This window comes from Prionailurus bengalensis, chromosome B3, assembly GCF_016509475.1.
Source record: "Prionailurus bengalensis isolate Pbe53 chromosome B3, Fcat_Pben_1.1_paternal_pri, whole genome shotgun sequence".
In the NCBI taxonomy this organism is placed as follows: domain Eukaryota; kingdom Metazoa; phylum Chordata; class Mammalia; order Carnivora; family Felidae; genus Prionailurus; species Prionailurus bengalensis.
This window is the reverse complement of record NC_057355.1, coordinates 63,313,752-63,340,801: the sequence shown is the minus strand read 5'-3', so window position 1 is coordinate 63,340,801 and position 27,050 is coordinate 63,313,752. Positions and strand designations below refer to the sequence as shown.

Sequence of the window (27,050 nt, the reverse complement as noted above, 5' to 3'; positions counted from 1 at the left end):
CAGGGTGTGGGAGGTGCGCGCGCATTCGACATGGGCATGTGAGGGCACCTTTAGCCTCACCTCTCTGAGTTCAGTTTGCAAGGTGTAATGAAATCCTTAAAGGGGCTCTATCCACCCTTTGGCCCAGCAGCTCCCCCTTTTGAAAGCTATCCAGAGGAAACAATGACATCCAAAAAGATGGGTGTGAAAGGGGTTCATCACAGCATTTTTTAGAACAGTGAAAAATAATGGTGTTTAAAAATAAATGGTTAAAGGGGCGCCTGGGTGGCTCAGTCGGTTAAGCGTCTGACTTCAGCTCAGGTCATGGTCTCACGGTCCGTGAGTTCGAGCTCCACGTCGGGCTCTGTGCTGGCAGCTCAGAGCCTGGAGCCTGCTTCGGATTCTGTGTCTCCCTCTCTCTCTGTCCCTCCCCTGCTCATGCTCTGTCTCTCTCTGTCTCAAAAATAAATAAAAACATTTAAAAAAAATTAAAAAATGGTTAAATAAATTCTGGGGACTTCCATGTAATTGAATACTGTATGTCATTAATATCATGTTTTAAAAGCCTGTTCTAGAAAAATGCTATCACGTTGAAAAATATTCTCGCTATCTTAAGGGGATAAAAGTTACAAACCATAGTATGGTTGTAGTTTTATAGGGGGTGTGTGTATGTGTGTGGATGCGTTTAAAAACCAGCAGGCCTGTCTTAGACCAGTAGTAAATATCCTTGAGCAGTGGCCTTAGGGGTGATTGCTGTTTTTCTTGGTGCTTTTCTGCATGTTCACCATTTTCTACAGACTGTGTGTAGGAAATGCCACAGCCAGTGTTTGTTTCTAAGACTTGGGACATCACTGGTAATAACTGGATTCTCCCCTACTAATCGTTGAGTCCAAATTCATGCAAGAGTTGCACTTGAAAGTGGCTTCTGTGCCTGTGTGCAGTTTGCCACGTACAGTCTCCCTCTCGGCAGGGTGCCCCTGCCGGCTGCCTCAGGCACATTGCCTTCCACACTGCATCCTCCTCTTGCCAGCTCCCTACCTGAGACTCTGTGCACTGACTTGCCCTTTTGCTTTTTTACTTGCACTTCCATAGTCTGTTAGAATTAGTCGCATGATCTTTCTGTTGCGCCATTTTTCTATCCTCATTGGTATGGCTTTGCAATCAGTAGTTCTGCCATCAACTGCAGATTTTGGTCTGCGTTTCACTTTTGAGATGATGCGTAAGGAAGCAAAGCAAAGCAAATTCCTTGGACAGATTTCATTTGTCCTTGCTCTTTAGGGATCACTCTCAGTGTCAGCCAGTGATTTTCTATGTCTGTGTATATCGCTAAACCAATTTCAGTGAATTTTCAAGGAAAGCATTGAGAAATCACAGCAAGTATTTTGTCTGCACTTTATACCTATAATTTTTTTAGAAAAAAACAAGTTTTTTTAGTGTGGCTTGTTTTTCCCTTAGTAAACCTTTTTCCAGCTAACAGTGCTCATCGTATAATTTGCTGGTAAATGACACGTTCATATCAAGGCTGTCTAAATACAGTTCTTTTTACTCCTTAGAAAGTGGATCTCTTCAGCCTGGGAATTATCTTCTTTGAGATGTCCTACCACCCCATGGTCACGGCCTCAGAAAGGATCTTTGTTCTCAACCAACTCAGAGATGTATGTATCAGATGTTTTAATGCCTCAACTTCCAGTAACCCAAATCTTAGCGTGGACATCCGAATTTAATGCAGGGTACCCTTCTGGTATTTATAACATGGAAGAGGCAGTTTCACTATAATCTATATTTCTAGTAAAAGGAAATCTACCTCTGCTTACACACTTCCAGTCATGAGAAACTTTCCCCAGTTTTGTTTGTTTTTGGAAATCCTACTTGGAGAGATTGCTAGGTCATAGTTACTTTTAAAAAATTATTCTTAGAGATTTACTCTTGGTTTTAAAACAAAAGAAGAATCCAAAAATTTTGCATGATATTGATGTAGTTGCAATGGTGGGAAATGAGTTATAAGGATAATGGAGATTTAGTTCTAGAAATGAAAGGTTCTAACCAAAAGGACATGGTAGTAATGCCTCAGGAATACCCCTATGGCCAGAAATTTAAAAGGGTCTGGGGAAGATAGCAGCCACTTGAATTTTTTTCTCCAGGGAAATTTCCCTTAGTGATTTTGGGATTAATCCTTGCCTCACCTATTGCCCAAACTAAAAGGAACCAATGTTAACAGTGTGTGAGGCCCAGGATGCCCATTACAAACAGCTTTAGGACAAAGTGGAGCGCATCAAGGTTTGGGTGAATGGGGTGGCTTAGATTTGCATGTTCATGAGCAAAGCAAAGAGCCGTCTATTTTCCTGAGCTGAAATCCTATCCACCGTGACTGAGAATATTCCTCTAGGTATTTTTGAAAACTAGAATTATTTTATTGCCAGTACAGCATGGACCACAATGTTCACAAAGTATGGAAGTAAATAAAGTGATTACCATGTCCTTGCCTTGACTTGGAATGCTCTTCTAGGATTATTTCCTTGATGAAGTGTCTTTCTTTAGTCTAAAGTTCATGTTTGTTCCCTCATTTGAAGAATATCTAAGCTGTCAAGTTGATGCTATGATTGAAGTCTTATTTACCAGAAAGGTGGGAGCTTTTCAGGAGATACGGGTTTTAAGTATTAATGTTTGGTTTTTGTTGTTGTTGTTGTTATTGTGTGTTGGTGCTTTGGTGTTTTTTTTTTTTGTTTTGGGTTTTTGTTTTGTTTTTTGGGTTTTTTTCCCCCTCTTTTCATCTGTGTGTTTTATAAAGCTACTTTGTCTTCCAATGAAACCATTAGATTTTAAATTTTAAATTTTTTTTTTTTTTTAACGTTTATTTATTTTTGGGACAGAGAGAGACAGAGCATGAACGGGGGAGGGGCAGAGAGAGAGGGAGACACAGAATCGGAAACAGGCTCCAGGCTCTGAGCCATCAGCCCAGAGCCTGACGCGGGGCTCGAACTCACGGACCGCGAGATCGTGACCTGGCTGAAGTCGGACGCTTAACCGACTGCGCCACCCAGGCGCCCCTTGATTTTAAAATACTTTGTCCTCAGATGAGGTGCTTTCTATCATCTGGCTGTCATTTGGGTAAAATTTGTGTTAAAATAATATTTATGTGCTTGGAACTGTGGGCCTTGGCCTTCAAGAAGGTATCACTTCAATCTTTCCTTGTTTTCATTTTTATACTCGATTTTCTTAGGTCTGGTGAATAAATGCTTTTTCACTGTGGCAGTTTGCCAAGCACTTACTGGTTTGAATATAATATTCTTTTAGCCCACGTCGCCTAAGTTTCCAGAAGACTTCGATGATGGAGAGCATACAAAGCAGGTAATTCTCTGAAACTTCTATTGACTGTGTCTTCACCCTAGGATTTTAATTACTGTTTTTCTTCTTTTTCAATTAGTACTGTTCTGCCACTCATTCTCTCGTGCCCTGGGAACACCGTGGGGAAAAACATCAAAAGATGAAATGCTTCAAATGTTATTAGACTCGAAATACACCATAAAAATGCCAAGGACTGGCACAGAAAATTAACCAGCTACAGGGTTCTTTTGTGTGGTTCATTGTGCTTTTGAAGTGCTGTTTGGAACCTTGGCTTAGCTGTTGGAAAAAAAGAGAAAGCTTGTAGATTTCATTATGTTAGAGAAAGCTTGGAACTTTTTAAGAAAAGAATACAGTTTAAAACTATAATTTCATTCAGTTTTGTAGTTAAAGTAGCTCTGATTGTAAAGGAGAAGACTCGACAGTCTGATGATAATAGTATTTTAAAGTAAAATAATTTATCCTCCATACTATAAACACCTGAGTATGTGTATATGTAACTCATGTCATGGCTTATTTGGCATCCGGCTAATATGAATGAGTGATTATTGGTGAACCTGTGTATTGTGCTTCTGGTGTGCATTTCTTCTTAGTGTTTGGTGGTTTATCTTGGCGAAGCCTTCCTTGGTTGATAATCCTGGCATATGGAAGTTTATCCTGACTTTTCTTTATTATCAAGGCAAAATCGCTTATTTAAATTATTAGTGTTGAGAACAGAAGCTTCGCTAGAACATGGCATTAGTTTGCGATTTCTTGCTTATTGGCTATGTATCTGATTGGACGAGTCACTTATCTAGATTTTGATCTTCCTCACCTGTCAAATAAAAGGATTAAGTGCCCTTTATTTATATTAACACTAACGTTCTGTAATTTGGTAGTATTAAACCGGACATTTATTTATGGCTGGAGGAACCCGTTCTGCCTCGTCTGTTCCATTAGCGAAGGACCATTAGAAAATTCACTACATTGTGTTTCTGCTGCTTTTGTTAGCTATTATCATTGATTTGAACGGAGTCGTTTCCTGTGTTTCTGGATGTCATAAATAAATGTTCATTTCATAGCCTTTCCCTGTAACAAGGTCTTCTTACTCAGTATTTCCACGTGTTGGCAGCTGTGGGGTCTGTCTTATTAAACTACAAACACAAGAGCAACTGTACCAACCATTTCTCTCAACGGTGATTGCTCACCTCCCAGAGGTACGTACTGGGTACCCGAAAGTATTTGTGTTTGGGCCAGATAAACGTGGTCCCCGAACCGCAGCCCGTGCTGCCCCCCACATCATAGCTGTTGCTTTTTATCTGAAAGGAAACAGCATAGAAAATGCATATGTACTGAATATGATACAACTGTTGCCACACAACAGAAATCGAGCATTGTAATAGGGTCTGTATTGCTGAATATGGAATTGTTTTTACCAGTTTAAATTAAAAAACTTTTTTAACGTTTATTTTTGAGAGAGAGCACGCGTGTGTATGTGCACACAAGTTGGGGAGGGACAGAGAGAGAGGGAGACAGATTCCGAAGCAGCTTCCAGGCTCTGAGCTGTCAGCACAGAGTCCGACACGGGGCTCAGACTCACAAGCCGTGAGATCATGACCTGAGCCGAAGTCAGACGCTTAACCAACTGAGCCACCCCAGGCACCCCTTTACCAGTTTCTTTCTTTACATGTGTTTTTCTTTCAGCCTAAGACAGCAGTACGAGTTAGAAGGGCCGCAGAGAGAGAATATATTAAGAATCTGTAATTTAAAAATGCTTAATAAGATTCATCTAAAAATTGACATCTTTCTGATCTCACATATTCCTCTCTTTATAAGTCCTTAGTGTAAACAGGAGAATTAAGGACTCATGAAGGAACCTTTCAAGGTTCAGGGTGTTCTCACATAGTTCCCTGCTTAATGACGTTGTGGCTTTGAGGTCATAATAAATGAGTAACATAAATCAAGAGAATTCCAGGGAATGACCTTAATACAGATAACATAAATGGAGAGGAAAAAATTAGAACAAGATGTAAGGATTCCAGCAGCTGCTCTGCATTATAATTTTTACTAAAATTAGGCATCTAGGGATAATTATTTTCTCTCCCTACACCTGTTTTGATAAAGTATTCTGTGTGTCTGTAAGGCCTAAGTTCTGCTTCTGTGTTGTTGAGTTGAGGATCTTCTGGTTGTTCATAACAATAAAATGTAAAAAGGGCCTCTGCCTTTTAAGAAACACTTCTATTATACTATCTCACAACTCTGGCCAGAATGAAGTGCAGGGCGAGAAATGACAGCTTGAGTGATTTCAGAGCTACCAATTACAATGCACCAACTCAGTGCGAGAAGTGTGGTGTCTTTTCTTTGACCTGAATCAACCACCAGCTTGTCAGAATTCCGAGCATCTTCTGTTGCATCCGGTCACCAGCGTGCCTGACTTTCGTTACAGAAATCTGTCATCTCCTGGCTGTTGAACCATGATCCTGCCAAGCGGCCCACGGCCACAGAACTGCTCAAGAGTGAGCTGCTGCCCCCACCCCAGATGGAGGAGTCGGAGCTGCACGAAGTTCTGCACCACACCCTGGCCAACGTGGATGGCAAGGCCTACCGCACCATGATGGCCCAGATCTTCTCCCAGCGCATCTCCCCCGCCATCGATTACACCTACGACAGCAACATGCTGAAGGTGGGCTTGAGCTCAGCTTCCAAAAGAGAGCTCAGCTTGGTTCACAGAAGGGGCAAGTCAGTTTCTTAGTTTTCATGGATTCCTTTAATGCCTCCAGCGTATATTCTTATTCTAAGCTCCGTATGTGCAAAATAGGCACATATGTATCATTCTGGGAAGAGCCATGCTTTTTTTTTTTTTTTTTTTCTTTTTAAATGTTTATTTTTTGAGAGAGACAGAGACACGGTATGAGCAGGGGAGGGGCAGAGAGACAGAGACAGAATCTGAAGCAGGCTCCAGGCTCTGAGCGGTCAGCACAAGCCCGATGCAGGGCTCGAAATCATGAACCGTGAGATCATGACTTGGGCCAAAGTGGGACGCTTAACCACCTGAGCCACCCAGGCGCCCCTGGGAAGAGCCATACTTTTAATTGCTTAACTCTAAGGAGTTCCTGACCCATGCCCTTCTCCATCCACCTAAGAGATTAAGCAGCAGTGGTTTTAGAGACTGAGCCCTGACCCAGCTGCCCAGAGCTGAAAGCATCTAACCCGTTCACATCCATATCATGGGGTCAGTTGCTCCCAATGCTGGCTGCACCTGACGGTATATCTCAGGGGCCCTTGGGCACTTCTGACGCTTGGGCCCTATATCTGATCTAGTGACTTGGAATTTCTAGGTGTGAGGCACTCCAAGTGTCTCCTCTTAGAATCACCCCGGGTGGTTTCTGAAACATTGCCAGGTTTGTCAACCTTCAACTTTTTCACTTTTCCCTCTCCTCCCCTCCCCGCCCATTCCATTTTAAACAAAAACAGTCTGGAACAATGTAGCAAAATGTTAAAATTTGAAAAAGTTGCATGGATGAATGACATATTTGTTATTTTCTTTGTATCTTTCTGTATGCTTGAAAGAATGATGTAATTTTAGAAGAGTAGTAAAGTAGTGGTAAGGTTTGTGGAAGATTAGTGTACTTATCAAGGGACAAACCAGTTTTTGCTGGCTGGCAATATGAGAAAGATACTTACAGGATTATAGGTGAGTTGTTTATTTTTGTCATTTTTCTTGTTGGTTCTTTCTAAATTTTCTCTAGCAAAATGGTGTTACTTGTATACTAAGAAACAAATGAAAAAGCTCTTTATAAAATAGATAAATGCCGTGTAGCTTTCAAGGGGCCCACCATGGATTACCTTGGTATGTGGGAGGGGGCCTGATGCTATCAGATGTCTGATTGCTCTGTGACAGTTGCATCCTTGGGGAGAACGTGTTGTGTGATCAGCTCTATCTGAAAGGCATATTTCTTTTTTTTTTTTTTTTTTTTAATTTTTTTTCAACGTTTATTTATTTTTGGGACAGAGAGAGACAGAGCATGAACGGGGGAGGGGCAGAGAGAGAGAGGGAGACACAGAATCGGAAACAGGCTCCAGGCTCTGAGCCGTCAGCCCAGAGCCTGACGCGGGGCTCAAACTCACGGACCTCGAGATCGTGACCTGGTTGAAGTCGGACGCTTAACTAACTGCGCCACCCAGGCGCCCCCTGAAAGGCATATTTCAACATGGTTACGAATCTGGATGGGGCGCCTGGGTGGCTCAGTCGGTTAAGCGGCCGACTTCAACCAGGTCACGATCTCGCGGTCCGTGAGTTCGAGCCCCACGTCGGGCTCTGTGCTGACGGCTCAGAGCCTGGAGCCTGTTTCCGATTCTGTGTCTCCCTCTCTCTGACCCTCCCCCGTTCATGCTCTGTCTCTCTCTGTCTCACAAATAAATAAATGTTAAAAAAAAAAAAAATTAAAAAAAAAAAAAAAGAATCTGGCCTTTGAGCTGTTGGTGGCCTTCTTCAAGATGGCCCCCCTGAGCATGCTCAAAAAGGGACTCATTGTTGACATCCCTTTTGTGGTCCTAGGGATAAGCAATGTAGTATTTACTGCAAGCTACACATAACCATTTTAAGAGAACTTTTTAATTTGACTTTTGATGATGTGTTAATTGGTCATATTTTAGGGCACCTTCTCAATCCGTACAGCCAAGATACAGCAACATGTGTGTGACACCATCATCCGCATCTTTAAAAGACATGGTATGTCCTTTTTAAAAAAAAATCCTAGGCCTTCTCAAAAGGTGTTCTGTTGCATCATTAGAAAGTACTGTTAATTAAAAAAAAAAAAAAAGTACTGTTCATAGATTTGGGTGCAGCCATATTTTACCTTTTTTTTTTTTAAATTTTTTTTTTCAACGTTTATTTATTTTTGGGACAGAGAGAGACAGAGCATGAACGGGGGAGGGGCAGAGAGAGAGGGAGACCCAGAATCGGAAACAGGCTCCAGGCTCTGAGCCATCAGCCCAGAGCCTGACGCGGGGCTTGAACTCAACGGACCGTGAGATCGTGACCTGGCTGAAGTCGGACACTTAACCGACTGCGCCACCCAGGCACCCCCATATTTTACCTTTAAATTCGGTTACAGGCACTTGACATCATGTGACATTTAGGCTTATTTTTAACACTCAACTTATTGAGAGGAGAACATCTGAATATTTACGATTTGAATATTTAGTCTTGCTACTAAAATACAGTTGGTTCGTGGAGTCAGAAATAAGATGACGTACAAAAAAAAAAGGGGGAAAGAAGGAAGACTACGTTAAACTTAATAGACGAGCTGTCCGTTAGTGGAGTTAGAGAACCAGAGAGAGCCTGGTGATGGTTTCAGCAGCCAGTAGCAGATACTTACCTGTCAGGTTGGTGTTCGTTTTTAGTTGCCTCCCAGGAGAACATGATGATTCGTTATTTTTTCTGATTTGGTGTAGGAGCTGTCCAGCTGTGTACCCCACTCCTGCTTCCCCAAAATAGGCAAATATATGAGCACAACGAAGCCGCCTTATTCATGGACCACAGCGGGATGCTGGTGATGCTTCCTTTCGACCTGCGGGTGAGGCTGGGAACGCCCTGGGACAGGCCAGCTATCATGTCTGGTCGCGGGTGGCATCTGTGTGACAGGTTGACCCTTGCCCGTCATGTTTTCCCCTAGGCTTCCATTCTAAATATCCCCTTTAAGAAACACATTCTTGAGGGAGTTATTGCGGTGAGAGCATTACTGGAATTTAGTACACGTTTGACCTTGTGTACATCCACCTTGCTTATGGAGCAAGTACTTCTGACCCTAGGATTGCCACATCTGCATCTCAGTGTTGAGCTCTGCCGAGTGACCATAGCAGGTGGACCTGGCCAAGTCAGACAAATAAATGCATTTTTTTTTCTTTACCTCCTAACTAGATCTTCCCTAACTTCCTAACGTGTTAATGTCGAGAACAATGAAATTCTTCTAATTGCAAGTGCGTCTGATAATGAGGTGTGCCGAATTTCGCTCATGCTTGCTTTCTCCCGATCCCTCGGGGTTCCCTTTGACAGCAGTGACTGGTTATGCACTCCTCTCGTGCTGGTTGCTGACAAGCCATCTGCAGCACTGAACATGCCTAAGGCAGACAAGGGTGTGATTCCCCTCATGCACAGAAATCACAAGTAGGGAGATGAGCAAAAGCTGTAACCAGTCAGTTCTCAGAAGAGAAATTGCGCTTGGCTGATAAACTTTGGAAAAGATGGTCAGCCTCTTTTAAAGTTTATTTTATTGGGGCGCCTGGGTGACTCAGTCGGTTAAGCTCCGACTTCGGCTCAGGTCATGATCTCATTCATGGCTCGTGAGTTTGAGCCTTGTGTCGGGCTTTGTGCTGACAGCTTGGGGTCTGCTTTGGATTCTGTGTCTCTGTCACTCTCTGTACCCTGTGCACCCACCCTCTCCCCAGCTTGTGCTCTGTCTCTCTCAGAAATAAACACTAAAAAATTTTTTTAAATAATAAAGTTTATTTTATTTATTTTGAGAGAGAGAGCTGGGGAGGGGCAGAGAAAGGGGGAGAGAGAACCCCAAGCAGGTTCTGCGCTGTTAGCGTGGAGCCCTCTGTGGGGCTTGAATTCAGGGACAGTGAGATCACGACCTGAGGCAAAATCAAGAGTTGGATGCTTCACACACTGAGCCATCCAGCGCCCCTGCAGTGCAGATTTTTAAACTTGAGCTCCCATTCTGTAAGCTAATACTCAGTCCTCCCAAATAAAAAGTGAGTACCTTTGAGAATTTGACCCATAGTTAATGGTACTGGGTCCGATCTCTTGGGACAGTCAGACAATGATTTTATAAGTTGTGGTTATTATTAGCGGGTGGTTAAGAACTTATAGAAGATCATGGAAAAGTCAGGGAATTTATCATAAGAGATTAGACCCATTTTGACTGCATTATCATACATGATACTTTAAAAAATTCAGTCAGAGGCGCCTGGGTGGCTTAATCAGTTGAGAGTCCAACTCTTGATTTTAGCTCAAGTCATGATCCCAGGGTCATGGGATCCAGCCTTGTATGGGGCTCCCCACTGAGCGTAGAACCTGCTTAAGATTCTCTCTCTCCCTGTCTTTCCCCCTCCCTCCCTCCCCCGCTCCCTCTCTCCCTCTGTCTCCGCCCCCCCCTCAGCTCCTCTGCCCTTCTTGTCCTTTCGCTTTCTCTGTCTCAAATAAATAAATTAATTTAAAAAAATATTCAGTTATTTGTATAATTAATATTATTTATAGTAGCCAAGATATGGAAACAGCCCAAGTGTCCACTGATAGTTTAATGGATAAAGAAGATATGGTATATACATACAGTGGAATATTGCTCAGCCATAAAAAGAATGAAATCTTGCCATTTGCAACATGGATGGAACCAGAGGGTATTATGCCAAGTAAAATACGTCAGAGAATGACAAGTACCATATAATTTCACTTTTATGTGGAATCTAAAAACAAAACAAAACAAAAAACAGACTCTTAAATACAGAGAACAAACTGGTGACTGCCAAAGGCAGGAAGTCGGGGGTGAGGGCAGGGGGAGGGGAATGGGCAAAATAGATAAAAAAAAAAAAAATTCACGGGTAACCAAATACAGTAAAACCTTGGATTGTGAGTAACTTGTTCAGTGAATGTTCTGCAAGACAAGCAAACATTTCTTCTTCTTCTTCTTTTTTTTTTTTTTTAAGTATTTTTATTTATTTTTGAGAGAGAGAGAACAAGAGCATGAGCGGGAGAGGGGCAGAGAGAGAGGGAGACATAGAGTCCAAAGCAGGCTCCAGGCTCTGAGCTGTCAGCACAGAGCCTGACACGGGGCTTAAACCTGAGAACCGTGAGATCATGACCTGAGCTGAATTTAGATGCTCAACTGACTGAGCCACCCAGGTGCCCCATGAGCAAACACTTCTAATAAATTTTAACTTGATAAATGAGTGATGTCGTGCATCATGAGGAGTACATGATGCCGAATGTCACATGATCACAACTGAGACAGTGGTTCTTGAAATTCGCTTTGATACACAAGTGCTTTGGATTACAAACATGTTCCCAGAACTAATTATGCTCACAAACCAAGGTTTTACTGTAACTTGTGCTGATCTTGCTGATTGCAGTTTGGCATAATAAAATTGGACAGAGTGTGTTTAATTAAAAGTGAGTTTTTCTCGGGGCATCTGGGTGGCTCAGTCAGTTGAGCTTCTGATTCTTGGTTTTGACTTAGGTCATGATCTCAAGGTTTGTGGGATCGAGCCCAACATCGGGCTCTGTGCTGAAATTGCTGGAGCCTGCTGGGGATTCTCCCCCCCCTCTCTCTGCCCAGCCCCTCAAATAAATAAACTTAAAAAAGTTTTTCTCAAATTTAAAAACCTAAGAAGTGCCACAGTGAGTAAGGTTGGTAGCATGCCCCACAGTAGGTCTACTGCTGACTGACCGAGTCAGGAACATTTCAAGGAATGTGAATGATGAGCAGTGCCCAACTCTGAATAGACTAAAAACCACTGAGTCATACACTTTGTTATTTTTTTTAATTTATCTACTTTTTAATTTACATCCAAGTTAGCATATAGTGCAACACTGATTTCGGGAGTAGATTCCTTAATGCCCATTACCCATCTAGCCCATACCCCTCCCACAAGTCCTCCAGCAACCCTCTGTTTGTTCTCTATATTTAAGAGTCTCTTATGTTTTGTTCCCCTCCCTGTTTTTATATGATTTTTGCTTCCCTTCCCTTAAGTTCATCTGTTTTGTGTCTTAAAGTCCTCATGTAAGTGAAATCATAACGATATTTGTCTTTCTCTGACTGACTGAATTGTACACTTTAAAAGGGTGGACTTTATATCTCAACAAAGCTGTTCTTAAACCAAAAGGAGTGGGTTTTGGCACATTTTAACATCGACCTTTGAAACTTTGCTTTTCAGGTTCCTTTTGCAAGATATGTTGCGAGAAACAATATATTGAATTTGAAACGGTACGAAACAATGGGGGTTTCAGTTTCATTTGGTAGATGTGGGAAAGAAGCCAAAGGAGGATGTTTTGTCATCTATGCTCCTGACACAGCAAAGAATTTGGGGTTTGAATTTGGGGTTTAAAGTCATGAGCTTGGAGTATGATTAAAATACCCAACCACAGTACCCCTTTTAATAAAAGAGGGACACAGACTGTCGGCCTTCTCTTTAGAACAAACATAGCAGTTGGGCAGGCACCCCGAAGCTCCTGCAGTCTATTCTGCGCCTTCTAACGTCCCCAAGCGACACAACTAATTATTTTCACAAATGGTTGCTTGACAAAAACATCTGGCGGCTCTGGATCACAGATGGCCCCTTGTAAACCTTAATTGGAGGGACAAACGGCCAGTGGTCTCTGTGTGAAAACTGCCGACGCAGGTAACTGAACAAAAGCTGCTTGTAGAGAAGTGGAGTAAACCCAGCAGGAATGCTGGATGCTGAGGACCTCCAGGCACTTGGCAGTGGAAAAGGTTTTTCTGTACATTCAGCTGCCACAGGGGTCAAACAGCGTGATCTCCATAAATTGGAGCGGTATTGTTGCCAACGAGGCACCCTGCTTTAAAGCGTCGTTCTTCAAAGGAAGTCAGAGCCCTTTACAAATGGTTTTACTCTCAGCTGCAAGTGAACAATGAACAGGCAGAGGCCTAAGGTGTGTCACTGGGTAGAAAGCAAGCACTAAAGGTAAAATTATTTCTTGCATGCAACTTCATCTCTGTTTCAAACATTAAAGAACAAATCAAGCCCTGTACTTAGTGGCAGCCCTAGGAATTGGCACTTAAATCTCTCTTTAAAGCCTCTTGATCCTACCACTGATTCATTTTCTCAGATTTCTTTTCTCTTGTTCCATAACCTCTTAAGCATATTTGATTCCAGGAAGCAGCGACCTTGTAAATCTGGGTGTCTCTCTCCAGATACTGCATAGAACGTGTGTTCAGACCTCGCAAGTTAGACCGATTTCATCCCAAAGAGCTTCTGGAGTGTGCATTTGATATTGTCACATCTACCACCAACAGCTCTCTGCCCACTGCCGAAATCATCTATACAATCTGTGAAATCATCCAGGAGTTCCCAGCGCTTCAGGTGACTTTCCAGAGTCTAACATGCCAAGGTCATCCCGCTAGATTCCTTGACCCTGTTTCCCCACCCCGGGCTTTACCAGTAGGGGGTCACATTTTACTAAAATGACTAAGTTTGATGAAGTTACTTCTGGGTTTATCTCAGGCTCTTCCCTCTACCTGGAAAGGAATGGGTTTTGTTTTTATCTGGTTTGAGGGAAGGGCATTGTTGCTCTGCCCATTCTTCCAAAATGCAAGAAATCAGCTAAGATTCCTAGGATGCTTTTTAAAAATGTATTTATCTGTTTATTTTATTTTTATTCTTGGGAGGGAAAGAGAGAGCATGAGCAGGGGAGGGGCAGAGAAAAAGGGAGACACAGAATCTGAAACAGGCTCCAGGCTCCGAGCCATCAGCACAGAGCCCGATGCGGGGCTCGAACTCATGAACCGTGAGATCATGACCTGAGCCAAAGTTGGACTCTTAACTGAGCCACCCAGGTGCCCCCTAGGATGCTTTTAGTACATTCACCCTGTTAAGAACGCTCTGTGACTCCCCCCCCGCCCCCATACCCCACGCTGTCTCTCAGCTCCCCAACTTTACTTTCTTTCCATGAGCTTGCATCCTGCCTCGCCAGTAGAGACTGCTCTGGCATAACTGTTTGCTTTCCTCAAGCCTTCCCTCCGCATCCCACATAAGAGCCCACTCACCCCCACCACCGTGCCAGTCACGTTGTCCCTTGTCTAGAAAGACCTCTTTTCCCAGCTGCCATTTGGACCCCTTCTGTCCCGAAAGCCTGCTTGCTCCCTCATCAGCTGGCCAGCCACCTTTCCTTCTCAACCCAACAGCCCCTGAGGTGAGGTGCCACCTGCTGGTTGAGGGCAGAGCTGTTGTGTCCACTTTGCTGTATACCCTGCCGCGTGTAGCTCACTGCTCTGTGAATGCTGGCTAATCACCTCAGGTGGACAGAAGTCATGACAGCTGTTCCACCAGCCCGTCCTTAAACGTCAGTTACCGTTGAACCAGATCCTCTCCCTCTTTGAAATCTGTGTAAACTCACTCAGGCTTTTCACCATAGCTGAAAACCAAAGTATTTTGGATCTCTATATTAAAGTGTTTGATTATGGGGCGTCCGACTTGGGCTCAGGTCATGATCTCACGGTTCGTAAGTTCCAGCCCCACGTCGGGCCCTGTGCTGACAGCTCAGAGCCTGGAACTTGCTTCGGATTCTGTGTCTCCCTTTCTCTCTGCTCCTCCCCTCTTTGCGCTCTGTCTCTCAGAAATAAATAAACATTTTTTTTTTAATTTTTTTAACGTTTATTTATTTTTGAGACAGAGAGAGACAGAGCATGAATGGGGGAGGGACAGAGAGAGAGGGAGACACAGAATCGGAAGCAGGCTCCAGGCTCTGAGCCATCAGCCCAGAGCCCGACGCGGGGCTCGAACCCACAGACCGAGAGATCGTGACCTGAGCCGAAGTCGGACGCTTAACCGACTGAGCCACCCAGGCGCCCCATCATTTTTTTTTTTAAAGGCATTTGATTATATTATACTCTGGTTTTAACAATGTAAAAGCAATGTTAATGAAAAAAAATAAATTAGAAGGCAATATGCTAAGATTCAGTCCTCCCACAATGCCCTGCAGGGATGGCAAGTTGGTGGGAAGTTTCTGGATTTGGTGATGTACTTATACTACTTTTATAATGAAACCAACATTTTTTCTCTTGTATCCTAGGAAAGAAATTACAGTATTTACCTGAACCATACCATGTTATTGAAAGCAATCCTCTTACACTGTGGGATCCCAGAAGATAAACTCAGTCAAGTCTATGTTATTCTGTATGATGCCGTGGTAAGCATTTAATTACTTGGACTTGAGATTGAAAGATACTGATAGTTGATAAATATTTTCTTTGTGATGTAACCATAAGACTGAGTTCGGAGTTTTATCTCCTTCCCTCATTGCTCTAAGGTAAAAAAAAAAAAAAAAAAAACAAACAATTGGAGGGAGTGTCTATATTGAGAATAAAAGGCTATGCCCTGCCCTTAGTTCTTCCAGCAACACCTGTACTTATCAGTAAACTAATGTATAGATTTGGACCAGCTGGACTGGGGGAGAGTGGTCTCAACTTCGGTGGGGCCTCGTTTAGCACCTCCTTCCTGTGGGGCTGGGGCAGCGCTATGTCTAGTTACTCTTGCTAATTTAGCTGCATCGTAGGGTTCATTACTCTCCAGTATGTGTGTAGATACTCTACGGTATGCGTGCAGAGCCTGGAGGGGAACCACCGAAAATCTTAAATAGTGTTACAGTGCTGAATTGAAGGTGAATGCTTTTCTGATTTCTTTTCATGTTAAATACGGTTTTTATAATAAATAAGGCATCCAGGAGATTCAGTAATCTAAAGTGCCAAAAGCTGTGTGATTGAGTCAGAACAGATAGTGGAAGCCTCTGCTGGCTTACTGTACTGGTTTTCTGTACATCAAAAAAGGCTAACTATTTTCATTTTTTAAAGTTCCTTTATTTATTTTGAGAAAGGGAGCATGAGCAGGGGAGGGGCGGAGAGAGGGAGAGAGAGAATCCCAAGGAAGCTCTGTGCTGTCAGCGCAGAGCCTGACGTGGGGCTTGAACTCACGACCTGGGAGATCATGACCTGAGCCGAGATCAAGAGTTGGATGCTTAACTGACTAAGCCACCCAGGTCCCCGCCTCACGCCCCCCAAAACCTAACTAGCTTTTCTCTTATCTGACTGGTATGCATCCAGGGCCCTAATTTCACTGTGTGTTTCTCAGTGGTGCTTTAGCCCCAAATATTGCTGCTGTTGGGCTGTAACAGACCTACTGCGTCAGTAGGACACTGGCAGGAACACCAGGGATTGTGCAGGGGGGCTCCACGTCCTTTTTGTTCCTATCCCACAGCCACAGCCTCTTTGCCGGCATGGGACGCAATGCTCAGAGCCTGTCCGCATGTGGCTTTTGTTTGGGGAACACGGATCAGTTACTCCCATGCCATCCAAACGGAAGCACTCTGGTTCGGCCAGTCCAGCTCAGGGTTGCCTCACCATTCAGCAAGTGCACCTTCCCCCTTTTAATTCTTTTATGTGAATTGAAAAAAAAATTTTTTTTTTCCTAATCACAGAATTGATCCATCCTCCATGATTAGAAAGCAGTTTGTCTGGAGTAGAGGATATGCTTGTCAGAATTAGCCTGAATATTATATCTTGTTCGGGGCCAAATTTGGTGACTCTCGCTGTTACCTTTCTCTCCACATTAGACAGAAAAGCTGACGAGGACAGAAGTGGAAGCCAAGTTTTGTAATCTGTCTTTGTCGTCTAATAGTGTAAGTACCTTGTCACGGTGCTACTACGTCACTACGTCTACATGTCTCTGTACCTTTGTGATACCAGAGAATGTCCCCTGTCGCCTCCCAGACCGGTTTCCCTCTAGTGTTAATCGGTACCATGGCAACCTCAGGGATCAGGGGAAGAGAGCCCAGCGCTGTGATCCAAGCCTGCGTCTCCATGCTGCTGCTTAATGTGCAGTCATCATCCCCTTCTTTCTTGATCACCAGATGCTTTGCTCTTACACCGTGTAAGGGCTATGCTTGCCACGGCCTCCTGCCGAGTGGGTCTAGCACGAGCTGTCCTCTTCTGAAATAGATCCTCTGGGACTGGGTTGAGGCACAGAGCTCTGCAGATCATCTGGGTTTCCCCCACCACTGTATCCCCTCCCTCCCGATCTCCTAACACCTCAGAGTTCAGTTAAAGCTCCTGCCTTCCTGGTACATTTCTTCCTGAAATCTTACATTTGATCGCAGTGGCAGTATATCTCATGGGGTAAACAGGTTTGTCATGTTCTCTCATGTTCTGTCATGTTCAGATTGGTCTCTGATCTTTGACACAGTAACCCACACTTCATGGAGTCATGACATTTTCCTGAGTATTTATACAAGAAGAGATACTTCTTTAAACTTGGCCCGAACCCCTCCGGCCCTGGTCGGGCACTCAGTTACATGAGTTTGTGATGATCAGCAAATTCATGTATGAAATAGATGAAAATATGATCGTGCACAGACTGGGCAGAGGTGTTCATTCTTGAGGACCCCTACAGTGTGGGCTGTAGGCACAGCGCTAGGGATATTAAAGGAGTCAGTTGAAGAGTCCATAGACTGCTATCAACTCCATTCATATTGGCCTGTAAAAAGCCATGGGGGGATCCGTGCAGCACAGGTCTACCCGCGGCTCTCTAACACAGCTTGCACACACACGGCACACTCAGACCTCAGCTCGAAGCAATCAGCACACAGTTTGTAGGTGTAGGGAGAGTAAACCAGATTGCATAGTACTAGGAGTTCGAGAAATTAAGCCAGCTTAAATTTTAGATATTAAGTATTGTAAGAGATATTAATGAAACACAAAGTGACCAGAGCCGTAATATTTTAACATGAAGCACAGTACCTACATAATACTGTAGGCATTACACAGCACATAGCGATGAGCAGATAGAATCCCAGACATAAATAGCACAAGGAATCTACTCAGGAAACTGCCCAATCCAGCGATTCCTTACCTGAAGGTTCGGGCCCAAAAGGTTCTTGGAAGTAATACCACTTTGCAAAAATATTTCACATTTGCACATGATAGATAGCTGCATCCGTTGTCAAAATGTCAGCCTCTTTTTGTTACATCTCTGGGTGCTTGATGATAAGCACTAATTTGAAGTTTGATTGGCTTAAAAATGGAAGAATCAGCACTTGATAAAAGACATTGAATGCTCTCCTTATGTACAAATGGAACTCTAAGGATCTTAGAAAAGAAGGTAGAAGTGTTGTAAGCCAGTGTCTGGCCCAGTCTTCTGTTTAACGACAAAGGATCTTCAGCGCAGAGAGATTTTGTGACTTGTTCAAAGTCACGTAGAGTTTGTTGGTGACCGGGTGAAGGGCCCAGATGTGGGGATATTGTCTCTACTGTTTTTGCACCTCATTCATGGGGGTAATTTAATGTTAAAACTTGAAATACAAGTAATTTATGGTTATTAAACTGTATTAAGCTGAGTCTTCATTCAGTTCTTGGTTTCCATGTGCCAGTTTATTGTTGAGCCAGGTTATACTTACATAGTCTTAAAATAGCTAGAATTTTGTTTAACTCCCAGAAGCTAAAGTGCGAATTTTCTCTCTGGTGTATGACCATAGTTCCTTCCTCCTTCACCTGCTGTGTGCCAGGAACTGGGCCGGGCCCACGGAAAATCTCTAGCCATTGCCCTCCTGTGGAAGACAGTGGGTGCAGCGGCTCAGAGCTGGGGTGGAGGTGTAAGTCAGAGGGAAGGAAGGATCTAGAGGCTGCCTGCAGGAGGTAACGCCCGAGCTGTGCCCCAAGGCTCCAAACAGGAATTACTCCAGCAAAGGGAGGAGAGGGAATTTCTGGCTACTTCAGAATAGAATGAGAACCAGTCAGACTTGACCTTTCCATCCCCGATTTCTGTGCCTGAAGTAACAGGAGTAGATGAGAATGAGGAAGGTAACGAGGAACAGTACTGGCTTGGAAATCTGTAACGGTGGCTCTACTGGGGACTAGGCTCTGCTCTGCAGGGGTCAGCATTGACTGGGAGCAGGTGCCAGAAGCACTTATGTGAGGTGCTTCCAAGTTGTGGGAAAACGGTAATCTTAGTCAGGATCCCAGTAAAGGCTAAAATTGCCTCTGACCACAAAATCCCTCCTCATGGAGGTGCACAAGCTTTGCCATGACCCCCGTGTGTCCAAAACACCGTGTAAAGTGCATCTTCCCGACCGTGGATGGGAAGCTAAATGTGCCTCTTTGCTTTCCAGCTGTATCGACTCTACAAATTTATTGAGCAGAAGGGAGATTTGCAAGATCTCACGCCAGCAATAAATTCGTTAATAAAACAGAAAACAGGTGTTGCCCAGTTGGTGAAGTACGGCTTAAAAGATCTAGAGGAGATTGTTGGACTTCTGAAGAAATTTGGCATAAAGTTACAGGTTTGGCAACTGTTGGATTCTATTATGGATTTGTAGCATTAGCACAAGGGGGAAATGGGTTTTTTAAGTTAATGCGAGTAAGTGTTTTATTTTTCCAGAATTCTACTTTCTATATTTTGGAACTGTTGGTATCTAGTAATAATTTTGGCTTAAATCAGAATTTCCTTGCAAGCGTCATGATTCCTATTGAACAGCAATTCTGCTTCAGCAAAGCGGGGATTCTTTTTTTTTTTTTTTTTTAATTTTTTTTTTTTTCAACGTTTATTTATTTTTGGGACAGAGAGAGACAGAGCATGAACGGGGGAGGGGCAGAGAGAGAGGGAGACACAGAATCGGAAACAGGCTCCAGGCTCTGAGCCATCAGCCCAGAGCCCGACGCGGGGCTCGAACTCACGGACTGCGAGATCGTGACCTGGCTGAAGTCGGACGCTTAACCGACTGCGCCACCCAGGCGCCCCAAAGCGGGGATTCTTGAAGAGAGCAGAGTTTCTCTTACTTGGCAGGCTATACTGTGTACCACATCATACTGGTGCTGTCATGTGATTCATGGACAACAGTGCACTTGACGCGTTTCCATGGGATTGCACTTCACAGGTCTTGATCAACTTGGGCTTGGTTTACAAGGTGCAGCAGCACAACGGAGTTATCTTCCAGTTTGTGGCGGTCATCAGACGGAGGCAAAGGGCTATATCTGAAATCCTTGCGGCTGGTGGCCGATACGACCTGCTGGTGAGAGCCTGCCCTGGATTAATTGACTTACTCTGGCATTGCTTCATTTCTTTCATAACTTGATATTTTGAAATATTTCACACCTTCAGAAACACTGAACCAGTGGTATCATTGAGCCACCCACATGCCTTTTATCGAGGAATAGAAATGTATTGTGAACCGCATTTGTAGTGTTTTTAACTTTTATTATTATCTTTAAATGTTTATTTTGAGAGAGGGAGTGCGTGAGTGCGCATGAGCACACGCAAGCAGGGTTTGGGTGAGAGAGAGAGAGAGAGAGAGGAGAGGAGAGGAGAGGAGAGGAGAGGAGAGGAGAGGAGAGAGAATCCCAAGCAATCACAGAGCCCAGTGGTGGGGCTCGATCCCACAAACTGTGAGGTCATGACCTGAGCCAAAATCAAGAGTTGAACATTTAACCCGCTAAGCCCCCCAGGCACCTCTAACTTTTATTTTAAAACAATTACAAGTTTACAGAAAATTGCAAAGATAGCACAAAGAGAACTCCGTTTCCTTGAACAGTTAAATCTGGCATAACTATAATAAAATATCAAAACCAGGACACAGACATTGGTACACAGTATGTGTGTAATTCTGTGCCATTTTATCACATGTGTAGAGTCCCGTAACCACCGCCACAATTGAGATACAGAGCTGTTCTGTCACATATAGATCCTTTGGTGCTGACATTTACTAGTTCAAATGAAGTACAGAACCATTATGTTTCTTTAAGTCCCTATACCCCTCCCCCCATTTATAATATAATTGTCTTAAATACTTCCTCTCCATACATTGAGATCCACATCAGACAGTGTTACGCTTTTTACTTCAGCTGCCAAACTCTGAGACACCCAAGAGAAGAATTGCTGGTTTCTGACGAGAAGTGTGCTGTTATTTGAATTTTCCCCTATAAGAAAGTTGGGTTTCACTCCATGCTTTTTAAGATTTTTTTTTTCCTTTGTCTTTATTTTGCAACTTGATCATGACATGTCTTGGTGTGACTTTCTTTGGATTCATACTCTTTGGGATTATCTCAGTTTCTTGAATCTAGAGGTTTATGTCCTTTTCCAATATGCCCCCCCACCAAGCCCCAGCAGGGTGGCATCAGAGAACACTTAAGTGAAAGCCGGGAGCGGGGACTTTCATATCTGCCTGGGCAATGCTCCCCGAACAGGGTCATCGGAGGCCAGGAACTAAAGGATTTCAGACCCCTGCCTCCAGCCAAGCAGTAACATGGCCACCTTCCCTGTGGGGGTGGTGGTGCTGGAGAAAGCTGAGTGGGAGGCTGAACTTGCCCTGCAATCCAGCAGTAACAGGGTCTCCTGCCACTTCCCACCTGCCCACCCCTCACCACTGCACCGGGGGAGAATGTTTCAAGCATATTATTCTAAGATCTCTTCAGTTGCACTCTCTTTTTCTTCTCCTTCTAGGTCTCTGGTGACAAATGTTTGAGTTTTTGTTCTATCCCTGAGGTTCTGGGCCATTGTGCTTTATAGTCTGTTCTGTCTTCATATTGAGTCATTTCTCTTGTGTCATCTTCAATTTCATTGGCTATATCCCGTCTTATCCCCATTCTGCTGTTGAGCCCATCCAGAGTTTTGTTTTTGTTTTTTTTTTACCTTCTTATTTGCTGAGACCTTTTTTTGTTTGTTTGTTTCAAGCCTGTTCACAATGCTTGTTGGAAGCATTCTTATGATGGTTGCTTTAAAATCCTTGTCAGATAATTCTGACATCTTTGTCATCTTGGTGTTGGTGTCTGTTGTCTCTCTTTTTTTTTTTTAATGTTTATTTTCAGAGAGAGCAAGCCAGTGAGCATGAGTGGGGAAGGGGGAGAGAGAGAGGAAGAGAGAGAATCCCAAGCAGGCTCCTTGCTGTCAGCGCAGAGCCAGACGTCCAGCTTGATCCCATGAACTGTGAGATCATGACCTGGGCCAAAATCAAGAGTCGGACACTTGACTGATTGAGCCACCCAGGCACTCCTGCGGATTGTCATTTTTTTTTTTTTAATGTTTACTTTTGAGAAAGAAAGAGAACATGTACACGCAAGAGCAAGGGAGGGGGTAGTGTACACAAGATCCGAAGCGAGTTCTGCACTGACAGCACAGAGCCCAGTGTGGGGCTTGAACTCAAGAACCATGGGATCCTGACCTGGGCCAAAGTTGGACGCTTAACCAATTGAGTCACCCAGGTGCCCTGTTGTCTTTTCTTACACATTTTGAGATCTTCGTGGTTCTTGCCCTGATGCATGATTCTCACTTGTACCCTGGATATTTTAAGTATTATGTTAGGAGAGTGTGGAGCTTAGACAGATCTTCTGGTTTGGCAGGTCTCCTCTGATAGCACACTGGAGGGGCAGGGGGTTCTTGGTACTATTGACTAAGGGTAAAGATTCAGGTTCCTTCCTCAGCTTTCTTCAGCATCCCTAGGGTGGGAGGGGTTCCTTGGTCCTGTTTCCCACATGCCTCTACAGGTACTGTTGTGAGGGGTGGGGGAAGTGGCGGGCAACCTCGTTGCTGCTGGATAGCTGAGAAAGTTCCAGTCTCCGACTCAGCCTCCTCCACTCTCCCAAGGAGTGTGGGCTTCTTACTGCTTGGATGGAGGTGGGGGTCTGATATCCTTTGGTTCCTGGCTTCCAGTGACACTGGGGGGTGGGGGGAGGATACTATCTCAGGCAGATAAGAGAGTCCTGGCTCCCACCGAGTCTTCTCTGATGCCACCCCGCTCAGACTTGGTAGGAGAAGGAGGCTCCTTACATCTGGGTGAATGTGTAGGCCCCTGCTCAGCCTTTGCTGGTGGGAGCGGGCCTATGCTTTTTCCTGTGGTGTTTGGCTGGAGAAGGGCAGGTGTTTTCTAAACATTTTCTGCCCTGCCAGGTTGCCCCTTTCTTGGTCTAGACACAGCAGGTTTTCCTGGGGGCTTTTTTTGTTGGTTCTCCTTGGCATTTCTGGGTTGTCAGCTTCTCCAGCACCCAATCCAAGAAACATGAAGCAAAGACCGAGTCCAGGAAACTCCCCATGTGTTATTCCCCAGATCCTGTGGTCCCTAGCCAGTCTGCTCCCCTCTCTCCACTTCACAGGCTTCTTACGTTTGTTTTAGAAGTAACGTCCAGGAATTTTAGCTGTACTTGGCAGGAAAAATAGAAGTGTTGCTACCCATCTTGGCCCAGAATCAGAACCTACATATGTAATTTTAAATAATCTAATGACATAAAGTAAGTAAAAAGAAACACATGGGGGGAGGCCTGGGTGGCTCAGTCGGTTAAGTGTCCGACTCTTGGTCTCAGCTCACGTCTTGATCTTAGGGTTGTGAACTCAAGCCCTGCACTGGGCTCCACATTGGGCATGGAGCCTGCTTAAAAGAAGAAAAAAAAAAAAAGGAAACAGGTGGAATTTATTTTAATATTATCTCTTATGGAACATAGAATCAAAATTTTTAAGCTATTTTACTTTTTTTTCCTAAGCCTTTGCATTCAGTGTATGTTTAACCCAGTATACCCAAAATATTATTTCAACATGTAATCAGACATCTAAATACTATTGAGCTAATCTACATGCTTTTTTTATTCATTCAGAGTCTTTGCAACCTGTGTGTATTTTACATACACAGCACATGTCAATTTAGATTAGCTACATTTCAAATGTCCAAGCCACATGCGGCTAAGTGGCTACCATATTGAACAGGGCAGCTCCAGATGCAACATTGGTTAACATTTTCCTAAAATGGCATGTGTGCTTGCTTGCTCCCATGTCTGTCTGTCTCTGTCTCTGTCTCTGTCTCTGTCTCTGTCTCTCTCTCTCTCACACACACACACACACACACACACACACACACACACTTTTCTGTCATTGAACCCTTTGATGTTAAGTTGCTGACAAGTGTGTGCCCTTCAGTCATTGCTCATGATCAGTTTCTTCTCTATTTCCTAACCAGAGCTGTGTCTTCCTTCACAGATTCCCCAGTTTAGAGGACCACAGGCTCTGGGGCCAATCCCCACTGCTGTTGGGGTCAGCATAGCTATAGACAAGATATCTGCTGCTATCCTCAACATGGAAGAACCTGTAAGTTCGGTTTTGCTTTCCAGTGGGCTTTGAGTGGTCTTTTCATCTCGTAGTCACTTATATGCAGCCCTGGGTGTGGCAGCAATAGCCCGAGACCTTGGGAAGCTATCTTTGCCATGATAGACCAGCCTAAGACTTGGCATCCATCCTTGTGTATGTGTCCTTAGCTGTAGCTGAGGGACCTCAGACAGCTCCTCTGTCTTCTCCTGGCCGGCCTCACTCTCGGCTGTGACACGCTACGTAAATGTGACATGTTCTAGCTGTTAGCAGACTCCTGTCAAAGCCCCTTTTTCAGAAACCCTGCTCTACTCTACAGAGCTATAAACGTTTTTTTTTCTTCCTTTGTGTTTCAGACAAGATTAGTTTTCCCAGAGGAAAAGATCTTCTCGACAGCTTAGGATAGTTGAAATAATTTCTTTCTAAAAAAAACTAATATAAAAGTTTTTTGTCATTTTTTTTTTAAGCTAAGTCATTTTGAAGCCAAGCCATGGGCACATCTCTTACTATATAAGATCTCAGGGTGTTCTCTTCACTCGAGCGGTGCCTCCTTCCTAGTGCTGGTCTCGCTTCTCTAAATGTAAGCACTCTGTTTCTCATCCAGGTTACAATCAGCTCTTGTGACCTCCTGGTCGTAAGTGTTGGCCAGATGTCCATGTCCAGGGCCATCAACCTCACCCAGAAACTCTGGACGGTGGGAATCACGGCACAAATCATGTATGACTGGTCGCAGGTAATGAGACAAAAAAAATGCCCGTGGGTTGAGTGCATGTAGTCACGGCTGCAATGGCAAACCGTCCCCTCCAGCCTTAGACTAGAGTTCCCTCAGACTCTACTTCTCTCTGGTTAGAGTTACTTCCCGTGTTAGCTTCTTATTGCTACAGTGGCAAATCACCGCAGACTTAGTGGTTTAAAACAATACAGGCTTATTACCTCACGTTTCTGGCGTTCAGAAGTCTGATACCAGTTTCACTGGGCTCAAATCAAGATTCTCCGCTAGGGCTGGATCCTTCTGAAGGCTTTAGGGGGAAAATCCTTTCCCTTGACTTTTCCAGCTCCTAGAGGCCTCCTGCACCCCTCAGCTGTTAGTCCCTTCCTTCACTTTCAAGCTCAGCAGTGTCGATTCTTTCCTCTCTACCTCTGTTTCTGTCCTTAGATCTCTAACTCTGACCCTCCCATCTCCCTCTCACAAGGCCCACTGTTTCCGCCCAGACCATCTAGAATAATCTCCCTATCTCAAGATCCATAACTCAAAATTCCTTTTTACCATATAAGGCAACATATTCAGTTGGCAGGGATTAGGCTGGGACATCTTCGCGGGGCCATCACAACCCACCACACTTCCGAAAGGCACTTCGTGTTTAGCGTGCGTACATATCCTCAGACCTCCCACAGCAGCCTGCCCTGGGGATGGAAGTGAGGGAGGTGGCACCCCCGAACCTGCTGGCCCCTCAGGAAGGGGGGGGGGCCTTCAGAGAACATCTGCACTGCCACCAGCTGATGACAGAAGGGCCTGCGCTCCCAGGTAATCAAGTTGCACGCACGCTCACCCACACTCAGGTGCCCCGGAGCGTGAAGAGATGCCCAGGGAAACAGCCTCCACCCTTCCTCCTGCTCCTTGCACATCGCCTACCAAGAGGTTTCCAAGGCTGCTGCCGTCCATTTTTGTGCACGTTATAAAAAGCCTCTTGTTTAGAAGTATGTTGAGCGATAATTTTGAATCGTTGGAGCATCCTCCTGCGTTTGTTTCCTTGTTTCATAAACTGTTAGAGAAGAGCTCTTACAGAAACAGGGACTTCCGTCCTGCACAGTGACATACGCTGCAGGCATCTCCCCTCGGATGCTCACTTTATGCTTCAGTCCTGCTTCTCACCTTCCACTCTTTTTGCTGCCTTTGCTTCCCTCAGAGGCCTTTTCATTGTGTGTATGTGTATTGTATAATTTTTGGCACCTTCCATCAAGATTTGGAGCTTTTGAAAACCTGACCACATTGATTGTTCGTGGCCCCTTAGGACAATAGCAAACGTAAGAAGAGCAAGGTTTTATTCTCCTTTGAATTCTTACTCTTCTGGCTTAATATTTATATCTCCTGAAGTCAGCATGTTTAGTGATTCACTTTGAAAATCTAGCTGAACACAGTGTTTGCAGTCTCCTTAATCACTTGAAGCCGCTGTAGGTGTTCTGTGTTTATTTCACACACTGTCGTTTGTTTGTTTCAGTCCCAAGAAGAACTCCAGGAATACTGCAGACATCACGAAATCACCTACGTGGCCCTTGTCTCAGATAAAGGACGAAGCTATGTCAAGGTACAGACCCAAGGAAATCTTTCACAGTTCAACAGATTTTCCAAACTGGGTATTAACTGTGGAGCACCTGACTTCCCACTAAGGCCCTGGCCTTGGGTGTGGGTGGAAATCCATTATTTTATTGGCTGGACCTATTCTTGGAGAAAGACTATAGAGGAAGAGAGAATCTGCATCTGAATCCTTCCCTTCAAGCTTAAAAAATGCAAACGCAGTGGCAGTAGCTTTTTCCTATTTTCCTCCCTTTGCTCCTCTTTTCCGTCTAAGAAAACAAGAATAATCATTACACCGAAATGCTGGTTGGCAGAGCCTATGGCTGTTTCCTAATCAGTTTTACTCTGTTGCGTTTAACTTACGAAACTCATAAATATACCACCTCCTAACCGTTATTTCTGGTTTTGAAGAAAAAAATCAACATATTTCTCCCCTTTTAAATCTTTGTCAGGTTTTGATATCTGTGTAACGTTGGCTTCATAAATGAATTAGACAGTGTTCTCTCCTCTTCCACTTTGTGGAAGATTTTGTGTAGAATTGGTATTATTTCGTCCTCAAATATCTGGTCAGATTCCCCAGTAGAGTCATGTGGGCCTTGATAGA

At 44.1% G+C, this 27,050-nt stretch overlaps 1 protein-coding gene across 1 annotated transcript in view; it reads left to right on the top strand.

Moving 5' to 3' along the window:
- EIF2AK4 (eukaryotic translation initiation factor 2 alpha kinase 4) overlaps window positions 1–27,050 on the top strand; it is a 98,965-nt gene that overhangs the window by 57,022 nt on the left and 14,893 nt on the right. Inside the window, 14 exon segments of the mRNA XM_043555682.1 lie at window positions 1,533–1,634; window positions 3,274–3,327; window positions 5,747–5,983; window positions 7,957–8,032; window positions 8,758–8,879; window positions 12,238–12,287; window positions 13,236–13,404; window positions 15,113–15,229; window positions 16,649–16,714; window positions 19,199–19,369; window positions 19,964–20,098; window positions 24,046–24,153; window positions 24,755–24,883; window positions 26,370–26,456. Of these exon segments, the coding sequence (XP_043411617.1) occupies window positions 1,533–1,634; window positions 3,274–3,327; window positions 5,747–5,983; window positions 7,957–8,032; window positions 8,758–8,879; window positions 12,238–12,287; window positions 13,236–13,404; window positions 15,113–15,229; window positions 16,649–16,714; window positions 19,199–19,369; window positions 19,964–20,098; window positions 24,046–24,153; window positions 24,755–24,883; window positions 26,370–26,456 (1,623 nt within the window).